The sequence below is a fragment of the Manduca sexta genome, chromosome 1 (assembly GCF_014839805.1).
Source record: "Manduca sexta isolate Smith_Timp_Sample1 chromosome 1, JHU_Msex_v1.0, whole genome shotgun sequence".
Taxonomy (NCBI): Eukaryota; Metazoa; Arthropoda; class Insecta; order Lepidoptera; family Sphingidae; genus Manduca; species Manduca sexta.
Genome location: NC_051115.1, coordinates 3,044,892 through 3,057,049, shown reverse-complemented (window position 1 = coordinate 3,057,049; position 12,158 = coordinate 3,044,892). Strand labels below are relative to the sequence as shown.

At 37.5% G+C, this 12,158-nt stretch overlaps 1 protein-coding gene across 4 annotated transcripts in view; it reads right to left on the bottom strand.

Annotated features, from left to right (window-relative positions):
• Nucleotides 1–12,158, bottom strand: part of LOC115451227 (zinc finger and SCAN domain-containing protein 22) — a 28,225-nt gene that overhangs the window by 13,588 nt on the left and 2,479 nt on the right. Inside the window, exons 2-8 of one of the 4 annotated variants that reach the window (XM_030179466.2) lie at nt 6,254–6,403; nt 5,348–5,458; nt 4,729–4,842; nt 4,245–4,364; nt 3,361–3,411; nt 2,235–2,408; nt 750–838 (exon numbers count right to left, since the gene is read on the bottom strand). In XM_030179466.2, coding sequence (XP_030035326.1) covers nt 750–838; nt 2,235–2,408; nt 3,361–3,411; nt 4,245–4,364; nt 4,729–4,842; nt 5,348–5,458; nt 6,254–6,386 — 792 coding nt within the window. In that variant the 5' untranslated portion in view covers nt 6,387–6,403. The remainder of the gene's footprint in view (nt 1–749; nt 839–2,234; nt 2,409–3,360; nt 3,412–4,244; nt 4,365–4,728; nt 4,843–5,347; nt 5,459–6,253; nt 6,404–12,158) is intronic. The other 3 variants (XM_037437322.1, XM_037437344.1, XM_037437369.1) reach the window with 3 other exon arrangements.

The following is a 12,158-nucleotide window of genomic DNA, read 5'->3' as shown; positions in this document are numbered from 1 at the left end:
GGCCACACATACATAAACACAGCACTTTACACCAAGTCTTATTTTATTTATTTGCACTGTATATACAATAAAATCTTGAACATAGGTGGACTTTTTTTATTGTTGCTTGAATGACGAGACGAGCTTGCCGTTCGCCTGATGGTAAGCGATACGATCCAAAAACAGTAGAAACACCAACACCTTGAATTACAAAGTATTGTTTGGTATTCCACTGCGCTCGTCTGAGACATGAGATGTTAATTATTATGTCCAGTAGTTACACTGGCTACAATGTCCTTCAAATTGGAAGACAAGTGACACTGCTGCTTGGCAGCAGAAATCGACATTGCGGTAGTACGAATTCGACACACATATATTTTTATATCAGACCACGCATAACTTTTTACAGAGCAGACCAATTCTGATAATATTTTTTTTAATGGACAACGGTTCAAGTATGATGTTAAACGCAATTTTTGAAGATTCTTGCCACCCCCCCCCCTCTCCCCTGTAACGCGCCGTAACGTTTCTCTGTGCACCCCCCCTCCCCCCCCCCATTTTTATTTTTTTTTCTAATCACAATTATTTTACGCAAAATACCCAAAAACGCTAAAATACTTTTATTAAAAAAAAGCAATGTTACATAACGCGTTGTACGAACCCCCCTCCCGCGCCTGTAACGCATCGTAACGTTTCACCAGAACCCCCCCCCCCCTCCCCAAATTGCGTTACGTAACACTTGAACGGCCCCTGAACCAGGTTGTACTCACCGAATCCTTCTTGGTGCTCGGTGTTCGTTTCGTGTATTTCCGTTTCCCGCGCGGCGTCGCGTCCCCCGCTGACGACGATGCGGCGGAATCTGCAAGCGAAAACACAATTAAGATCTCTATTAACTGAGCGTGGGTAATATTGATCTTTAAAATTGAATTGGACCTTCGTGAATTATTCTCTTTTTTGTATGGCGATGGTAAAGTGAACTTCACCTTGGTAAGTGGAGTCTAATAGAACGTCGACTGACGAGAGATTACCCCTCAGTCGACACAATTATGCCTGTTGGATATACACAGGCTGATCCCGGACCGCGACGTGTGCCACTATGGCTGGTTTTAACACCTTGTGTACTTCTGGGCGGATATAAAATATATCCTACCACGAGAAAAAACTTCCAATAACCCGAGATAAATAAAGAGAGATGTATATTATTTTTTTCTATAATTTTTAACAACATAAATCTCATTTTGACAACGTAAATAAATATTTGCATATCTTAAGAATAATTATTTCTATAGGATTTAAAAAATGAGCTACCCTATTTCGCTAACTCTAACATGCACGTATTTTTACTAAAATCGACATTAATATTATAATAATATCCATTACAATCATAATTTTAAAAAATATAATATAAAAATATTTTTTCTACTATACTTTAAGTTTTTCTACCATGCACATAGTAAAAAAAAATATATCCACCAATAAATTACCGGAATACCATCAAAATTTTAACTACAAAAAAATAAAACAATTATATAAAAAAAAACACCATGAACAATCAATTTTATTCTACCATGCACATAGTAAAAAAAAACCTTTTTTATAATATTTACTAAAAAATACTTTATTTACTTTTAAAGTATTACGTGAAAAATATTTTCTAACAAACTAATTGTTTAAAATAGATTTGCATGTATTTTATTTATTTGGTACAACAGTAATACATTCAATAAATTTCACTCACAATTTCATCCAATTCATCTAAATTAAAATAAAATACAAAATCAACCGCATATATGTCTAAAATCTCCCGTTACCTCTATATTATGACTCACATCTACAATACTTTTCAAGGTTCCCAAAAAAACAGGTACAAAAAAACTTCAGTTGGTCTTTTTTCTCATAATATTATGCGGCAAAATAGTTTTTTTTTCTCATGGCCAATGTTGAGTCATGTTATTTAAATTTTATTTGTTTTTTTATAGTAACAGAAATAGAGAACCTATTACCGAGTCATAAAGTTGCTTCTGATTTAAGTTTTGCGAGGTTTCTCTGTATTCATACTCTTTACCTTTTATTTTTATTTTTTATTTTATCTTTTTTGTTATTCTGTATTTTCATCCTTATTTTTCATATAAAAATTTGGTACAAAAATTTTGGCCTTTTCAAACATAAAAATATATTGGGAACCTCCAACTACTACATGCAATACAAAAAAAACTACAAAAAAATCATTCTCTTAATTTTTTTTACATTTTTACCTTTCCGCCTAATAAATTTCGCATTACGCCTCACTATAACAGACTTTTCGCCACCGTTTCGCATGTTGCCAGACTTCTGTTGTATTTTTCGCACCGACACGCTCATTTTGTTTTTCGTCGGCAATTTTTTGACGATTTGCGAGCGAGAGCGCGACTTGAGCGACGAATTTTGGGCTACACGATATATGTTTTGTTAAAAAAAATGTATTAACCAATTCTACGAGATACAACTTATTAAATTTAACGCATTTATTCACAACTCTTTTTGCCAACTCGCCATCAAGACATCGTAGTGAGTTAATCGATATTTGAAAATACCATGTCGAGAAATAAGCATGCAGAAATGTACTCCGTGTTAGGGGTCGTCCATTAACCACGGGAGTTTTGGAAAGAAGGGAAGGAGTTCGGAAATAAAATCACGAAATATCACAAGGATGCGGGGGGAGGGGGATTGTAATGAGATATCACGTATTTTTCGTTGATCGAGCGATTCAATCTAAAAATTTCAATATACTTTGTACCTAAACAATACACGCCATTTTGGGTAGGGGAGCAGGGGTAGTCTAAAACCTCACCCCATCTCACCAAAGGGGAGGGGGTTAAAAAGTCACTAAAAACATCACGTAATTAATGGACGACCCCTTAAGAATGACCTTTTTTACACAAAAAAATATGATACTTTCTTCAACATTTTACTTACAAAGCCATCGTTAGCATTTTGTTCACAGCCTTACAGGCAAGTTATAAAAATACGCTTTTAATAACAAAAATAATCATATTCCATTTTCATATAACAAACATCAATAACTTTACACAAAATCTAGCAGTTTTGATAAAAACAAATGTATCACATCTATAGCTAAAAAAAAACTAATAATGGAACCTTCAAGAAAAATCCTTCAGGTCTTAGTTTCAGATTACAAATACTGTAAACCTGAATTCAACTGCTCCTTGGTAAAAAAAAATTGTAATGCGTCGCTTTTTCGGCTAACTTTCGGCATAAAACCATATACTCTAAATTCTGGCAATAAAAACTTCAGTAGTATCACTTAATCCAAATTTCAACAAAAAATAATTTACGCCGAAATTCGGCAAACTCTCGATCAAATATAAAAAAAAAACTCACCAGCAGTACCGCGTCGCTTATACTCTCTCTTCGCTTTCCGTTCGAGAGCTTCTGTGGACAAAGCGCTCAATAAAACTATTGATATCGATAAAAAAAAATAAAAAAAGGGGGCATTTGATACTATTTTTTAGACAGCAACGATTTTAAGGCTATTTGACTTAAGCGTCATTTTTTTTTATTGAATCTATAACTGCTTTACACGACTGCAGAGAGACTTTCCCGACCTCACACCCACCACTACTACAACTCCTGTAAGCCAGGATCAGCAGTGACATTATATGACACCGAGCGGTGAAGCTCGCCGAGTCTCAGGGAAAACTAATATGTCATTATCCCGCAACGAAATTAATCAAATAGGAAGATAGGGAACAGTTGGAAATATTAATTGTCCACTTCCCTCCATAGCAATGCGGATGACAAAATCATGATCTAAGGAGGCATTTTAACCTCAAGGATAGGGTATACAACTAGATAAGCTAGTTATAAAGCACCACGGGTAAAATTAAAAGAAAGGGCCCTATCACATAAGCTGTTAGATTTACACGACTGCAGTGAGATCTCGGGTTCGATTCCCGGGCCGAGCAAAGTGATAGGGTTTTTCTACTCAGTGTCAGCCCGAGCAGTGAAATTTGTGCCCGAAATTCACGTCTACGAGAATATAATTCAAAGCGCTTTCAATATTTTTCCACTTATATTCAATTACTGACACGGCCTTCGAATATCATAACTTTAAATACTTTAAATATTTTTTTTTTATGCTTTTATTCCGTTTTTATGCCACCGAATCACATTTTTTTCGTAGTATACTAGTACTTTTTTAGATACACATATTTTTTGGTAATACTGGTGGACACATCACCCAATGTGGTCCACGCGACACTCACCAAGCTCCCTAGCCCGTTTCCTAGCCAGATACTCGGGGCTAGTTTTATCGACCCGCGGCCGCCCGCGCTTCCGTTTCTCGCCTGTTTCCGACGCGGGCTTAGAATTACTCATCATGGCGGCTGGAAAGGAGAAAATAAAATAAAAAAAATAAGGAAAAAGAACTGAAAGCCATATTTTTATTTAACAGGCGAGTTGGATAAACAAAAAAATAAGTAAAACATAATAACATAAAAGAAATTCGTTTTATAGCAGAGAAAAAAGTTAAAAAAAAAAACGTATTTTTAAATCAAGATAAATTCGAAAAAAATTATAAATGTATTTAAGTCAAAAATTTAATCACAACATAGCTAAAAAACTTAAAAAAAAAAAACAAAACTCACAATTTTACTTAAAAAAAAAACAAAAAACTACAATCCATCACAGGAAAATAACTAGATTTAACACAGACAATGGACGTTATGATATGATAGTATTAGTACTCACCCATTTCCTTCGCCTGTTTCCTCGCAGCCACATTCGCCAGGTATTCCGGGCTGGTCTTGTCGATTCTGGGCCTACCGCGCTTTCTTTTCACCGGCGGCGGTGTTTCTATTGTCTCTGATTGAAAATAAAATAAATAAAAAGGGACTGACTAACTAACTGATTCACTATAGCGCAGAATCTTTATTCATAGGATTTTGGGGAGGTCTTTGCCCAGCATAGGGACATTACGAGCCGATGCAAAACATAAAATCTGTTCCTCTTTGTATATCATAAGAAAGGAATTTTAGCGGCGTAAAGATAGACACCGCTGTAGAGGAACAGATGGTAACGTTCCTCTATGGAACGGGAAGATTCCCAGTCAGGCAGATGTTTGTGACCGGCCGCGGCCCCTCCGACGGTTCCTATTCGGAGGTAGTATATACTGCGTCGCGCAAATTTTGCCATCGCAATCCAGTATCGTCTGTCGCCATCTAGTGTGATTGCAGTGCGTTTATCACAATGTCAATACCACATAAGTCTTTTTTCTTAGTTCCATTGATGTTGACGAGATGGCGTTATGTATACTAATTGTACAGCCAGTTTTTTTTTTAAATATTTGTCAAGGTGCATTAATACTTACGTGTTTTCATCTGCTCTTGTTTATGTCTCGCTGCATACAGCTCCACGGCTGGCGGCACGAAGTGTGAGACTGGGGAGCGGTAGTCCACGCTGAGCGGTAGACCACCAGGCACTGGAACCAGACTTTTTATAAGACATCGTCTTCCTTCCAAATAACATTCCTAAAAGTCTAATAAATGCCTTTACTTGTAGGTCTTTCATATGTGAGTTCACCTGGGTAGGTACCACCGCAATGTCTATTTCTACTTCAGTAGTGTGTAGTCACTTGTGTTCCGGTTGGAACATTGTAGCCAGTGTTACTGGACAAAATAAGGCTTAAAATCTCATGTCTCAGGATGGCGAGGGCAGTGGATTACCAAACAATACTTGTTAATACAAGGTGTTGGTGTTTCTACTGTTTATGGATCGTATCGCTTACCATCAGGCGAACGGCAAGCTCGTCTCGTCGTACAAAGAAATAAAAAAAAAGTTCTAAAGGGTACAAAGTGGACCTCATACGTTAGGTTTCAATGTGGGCGTTTTAAATAGTTTTTTGTCAGTTCTGCGTTGAATGGAAGGAGTTGGAGTTTTATTAAACAAATATTTTGAAGATCTGAATTTATATTTCTTCTATCATCTTGCAAAATCTATACTATTATATAAAGCTGAAGAGTGTTCAAAGCTGCTAACCTCAGAAACTATTGGTTCGAATTGACAAATTCTTTGTATTGGATAGTCCATTTATCGAGGAAGGCTATAGGCTATATTACATCACGCTATGACTAATAGGCGATGAAAAAAAGTCGGAAAAACAGGGAAATATAATAAGCTGACCTCTACACTCATACTCAATTCGTATCTATTTTTTTTTTTGCTTTTTTTTTGTTATTTTTTTTAGTTTCTCCACATACCTCACCCGCATACTCACCTTTATCCAGCCCGTACATGTCCCCGTTGTGCTCCATCTTGATACGCTTCTCGGGCGAGTCCATCGCACTGTCCGGCTGCTCGCGCTTCAGCTGTCCCAGGTTCGAATCCAGTTGGCTCTCGCACAGCGCCATTTTGGTAGTTGTGATGGCTGAAAAAAGTATTTTTTTAGATTTTTATCAATGCAATTAATTAAAAATAACACCATCTATTGACTGTAATGAGAATTTATGCGCGAAGTGGACAACGTTAGCGGTATGTATTTAAAAAAATCATACCAGAGTTTAAATATTTCCTACAAGAACCAATAGAGTAGTTTGATAGAGAGTATGTTTGATTTAGTTTATTATTTTATATGTAACAGAAAATAATATGAAAAAGAAATTCTTCAGTGATATCAGCATCAAAATTGGTTGAAAAAGTTATTCATATATGAAATATTGTTGCGAGCAAAAGTTGGGATATGGTGGGGTTATCACGCTGTCCTTTTCTCACTCACGCAGCGTTATGGCCGGTGGCATTTGGTGACGTCACATTTTACTATTTCCAACAACTTTCAAAGCTTTATAACTTATTTATTAACGCGTGATATTTGAAAATTCTTTTTCCGATAGATTTTGGATGAAATAAATTTTTGATAAACGTATTAAATAAAGTCGTGAACTACCCTATTATCGGAATAATAACCTATATGTTAATCCAGGGTATGGTCTACCCGTGTGGCAAATTTCATCTAAATCTACTCAGTTGTTTCTGCGTTTACTTCTAGCATTCATATCTACAAGGTTTTTTTCCTAATAATTTCACAAATATGTTTTGTTTTCCACATAATGATTACTAAAGTTACATACAGTTATGTTTCGCATAGGGTGAGGTGCAGGGACGAGGTTCCAATATTGGATACGTAATTCGTCCCCCCGATGCTTTTTTTTATTACAGGCCCGCAGCCAACACCGGGGTAAACCTTCGAAAACCTGGTTTCCTCCGCCTTAGCGACTAAAGGGCCGTAGAAGAAAGTTGTGGGGGGAAATCTGGCTAGAAAGTATGGTGGACGGACAAGGAACTATCTTAGGATGGGAGGAACAGAAAAGGCCAGGAAATGTTCGCGAGCCCTTATGCCTCAATGTCAATTGGCAACCATGAGTATGCCCTATGTACCCTATGTACACACTTAACTGTGTACATAGGGCCGCGGTAAATATCCTTCCGTGCGGGCGTGTTTTCGGGCAGAGACCGAATGCACAAGAATTGCCTCGGGGGGAGGGGGACGGATAAGATAAGGTTTGGCATACTGGTATAATGCCATGTCCCAGTAACGGGACTATTTTTCTGCTGAAAAAGTAAATACGTAAACTTTTATGGTGGGAAAGGTATATCGCGTACTCGGAGCCGTTAGCTACATGTATTTAAACTTGTAAATATATTTACACTACCTACAAAAGTTCCGCTATACATTTTCCCAGGTTGAAGGCAGCCTATGTCCTACCCAGGGTATCTCCAAACCAAATTTCAGATGCATTCAGTAGTTTGAGTATATCGTGTTTAGACAGACGCGGCGGGGAATTTTTAACCGACTTCAAAAAAAGGAGGAGGTTATTAATTCGACGTGAATGTTTTTTTATATGTTATTATGAACTTTGTTTATGAGGATGTTTATAGAAAGCGGCGATAGTTGGTTGTGGAACGGTCTGCCGAGACGAATGTTTGCAGGTTCAAAACCAAGAGCACACGCCTCTAACTTTTCTAAAATTATGTGTATATTCTTTGTGAATTATCGCTTGCTTTAACGGTGAAGGAAAACATCGTGAGGAAACCTGCACACCTGAGAAGTTCTCTATAGAAATTTTGAAGGTCTGTGAAGTCTACCAATCCGCACTACAGCGTGGTGAACTAAGGCCTAATCCCTCTCAGTAGTAGAGCAGGCCCGTGCTCAGCAGTGGGCAAGTTTATAATACAGGGCTGATATCTATACTATTATATAAAGCTGAAGAGTTTGTTTGTTTGTTTGTTTGTTTGTTTGTTTGAACGCGCTAATCTCAGGAACTACCAGTCCAAATTGAAAAATTCTTTTTGCGTTGGATAGCCCTTTGTTCGTGGAGTGCTATAGGCTATATATCATCACGCTATACCCAATAGGAGCGGGGCAGTAATGGCTAATCTCAGGAATTACCGGTCCAAACTGAAAAATTCTTTTTGTGTTGGATAGCCCTTTATTCGTGGAGTGCTATAGGCTATATATCATCACGCTATGACCAATAGGAGCGGAGCAGTAATGACTAATCTCAGGAACTACCGGTTCGAACTGAAAAAATATTTTTGTGTTGGATAGCTCTTTATTAGTGTAGTGCTATAGGCTATATATCATCACGCTATGACCAATAGGAGCGGAGCAGTAATGGCTAATCTCAGGAACTACCAGTTTGAACTGAAAAATTCGTTTTGTGTTGGATAGCCCTTTATTTATGGAGCGCTATAGGCTATATATCATCACGCTATGGCCAATAGGAGCGGAGCAGTAATGGCTAATCTCACGAACTACCGGTTTGAACTGAAAAAATATTTTTGTGTTGGATAGCCCTTTGATCCCGGAGTATTATAGGCTATATATCATCTCGCTATGACCAATAGGAGCGGAGCAGCAATGAAACATGTTGCAAAAACGGGGAAAAATTATTAGTTTTGAGAGCTTCCGTTGCGTGCGCTGCGTAAACGGTTAAAGTTATGCAACAATGATGTATGACGGGATTATTCCTCTTAAAAAGTTCTAAAAAATATATTATAAAACAAAAGTCCCCCGCTGCATCTGTCTGCCTGAACGTGTTAAACTCAAAAACTACCCAACGTATTAAGATGAAATTTGGTATGGAGACAGTTTGAGAGGCTCCCGGGAAACTACTACTTTTATAACGGAAAACTTTAGCCTGAAAAACTGTATAACGCGGGCGGAGCCGCGAGCAAAAGCTAGTTATTATATATATGTAAGGATGTTTATCGTTCTAGTTAAAGGACATTCTAGCCATTGTATCAAAATGCATTTAGTAGTTTTTTTAGTTTATTGCGTTCAACCAGACGCGACGGGGGACTTTGTTTTATATATAAGGAGGTTTATCCAGTTTGAAGGACTTTGTATCCATTCTAAATACATACACAACTTTATTTTTTAGTATATTACAAACCAGAAATTAGTGTGTCGAGAATCAGTAGCACAATCCATTGCACTAATTTCTATCATGTTATATTCTATCCCAGATATATTAAAATAAAAACAAGCTGGTAAGCTTTTATATTAAATAAAAACTCGGCGCATGTCGGTCGCTCACTGATACTCCTACACTCGACCACTACAAGCACGCCCTTCCTCACCCCGCGACCCCGCACACGTCCCGCTCATTCCTTACGGCGCGGCGGAGTGCTTGATCTATCAATTCCGCGTGAGTTTTCATTGTTTAATTATTATATTTTTATGAGATCTTTACTCCAAAATCTCATTTCGGTATGGTATACAAAAATTAATCTTGTGTAAAGGTTCTAATTTATTTTAAATGCACGTAACAGTTGCACAAACATAGTTTTACATTCAAACGGTTTTTTTATCGCTGGCTAAAGACGTGTTATCGCTACCAACGCGAGAACGGTTATGGTTCCACCGGTCTTACGTCTCAATGTCTACTCCCGGAGTATAGCATCCGAGCGAGCATTGGACCGAGTCCCTGACCCTACGTACACACTACATAAGAGATGGCGACACTTTAGTGGTTAATGAGCCTTTATGAAAACAAAATATGACCTACAACGTACCATCCAGGACAGATTTTATCAATCCAAGTGCCCCTTGAGCGATTTTTTTATGACCCAACTGTGTTTTTTTTTAACGGGGCTTTTGCAAAGTGGCTTAACTGCACATGATATTAAGCGAAGTGAAGCCTAAAGATACATATACCAGAGCGTCGCAAGCCGATGGCCCAGGGGCAAGTTGATATGGAGAATGAGAAAAGTATGCATTAAGTATAGGTAGGCTTACCATAATTACGAAGAGCCAAACCGGGACGCAGAAGAGAAAGAGGCTCATTTTCATTTTGCTTTTCGCTTAATTTGTGTTTTTCATATATGAAATGCAATCATAATTATTATGAATTGAAAACATATTAATAAATGTGAATATATTTTTTATTAAAAAGAAAAAGAGACAAAGTACAATCACCCGGGACGCCGGTACAGGGATCTCAAACCGGGACTATCCCGGTCAAACCGGGACGTATGGTAAGCCTAAGTATAGGTAAAGTTGAGAGCACATGTTCCTCCCGCACTCTCCCTCACTCGCTTTAACAATAACAGAGCATAGAGAGAACAGAGTCCACGATTATGTACTTTCCCTAATTTGTAAAACCTATATTTTAACAACTGTGGAGTGCAATAAATTGAATTGAATTGAATTGAAAAGTGTATGGAATATTAGGAATGGAATCGGTGAAATCATTCGAGTTTTAGAACCTCTAGGGAGGGGTGCTGTCCCTACGTGCCCCCCCCCCCCCTTGGCGACACCCTTGTATATACAAGGTAATTTTGACATTGCGTTACTAAATGAAACCACATACTTGACTTCACCTTTGCAGACATTGTGCCAAAAATCATCCATTAATAACGAATATTTTCACGAAAAATCCTGGTTTTCATTTTCTGATTTATTCATCATTTTGTAGTTTAATGCGAATGTGGCGCGTGCGTTAGTGTATTTCTGACTGGAAGTACGATGTTGCCGCTGCAACGTATTCTCTTAGTTATAATGGCTTAAGGGCGCGTAAAATTAAAAACACTTTTTATAAATATTTATTTCGTTCGAAACTTACTCTTTTTTATTTTTCATCTAAGACTCAAGTAACTTATTGTAGTGTTATTTCCAAGTAGATAAGTATGTGGTTTCATTTAGTAACGCGATGTCAAAATGACCCTGTATACAATGATTTCATATTACTCGCGTGCCCGAATTATTTTGCTACCAGAGGCACGCGTGTCATTGATTCAATATCCCTGCCCTACACCAACCAAAATCAGCGGTGGCCTTCGTCGCATATGGGACGGCCCCGAGGTATCTTGTTGCACTAAGACAGCTGCGAATCGTCCCTAATATTCCTTATGCACTCTAGACGTCTAGACGGGAGCTAATCGGGGTGAGGTGGTGGCATCTCACCCATTCATAAACACTACTTGGCTCACTAGTTATTTACCTAAAATGTACTTAGTTTAAAATTAATTAGAATTTTGTGGTTTTGGAGATCATTGTTTAATTTGCAATTAATAACACAATGGTGTTGATTGTACATTAATTAATACTTATTTAATAAGTATTATTTATTTGTGGTAGGTCGCTTATATGTGTGAGTCCGCCTGGGTTACAACCGCGATGTTTATTTCTGCCGCCAAGCAATGTGTAGTCACTTGTGTTCCGGTTTGAACATTGTAGCCAGTGTAACTACTGGACATAATAATTAACATCTCATGTCTCCGACGAGCGCAGTGGAATATCAAACTTTGTAATTCAAGGTGTTAGTGTTTCTACTGTTTATGTATCGTATCGCTTACCAACAGACGAACGGCAAGCTCGTCTCGTCATTCGAATAAAAAAAAAATAAGTTTATTACATTTATAAGACATATTGTATAGTTGTTTTATGTACCAAATAAAAAAAAATGAGAACAGTGCGTCCAAATTTTCTTCGTCCCGTCTTCTTTCTTTCGATCATAACATATGACCGTATATATCCCATATTTTTTCATAAGGGTATCAAAACCTATAGGGTACTTCCCGTTCACCTAGAAACATTTAATTTGGCAACATTAATAGTTTCATAACAAAAACAAGGGAATTTACTGTCACAAACTATTATTTGCGGTCAGTGCAATAACTGT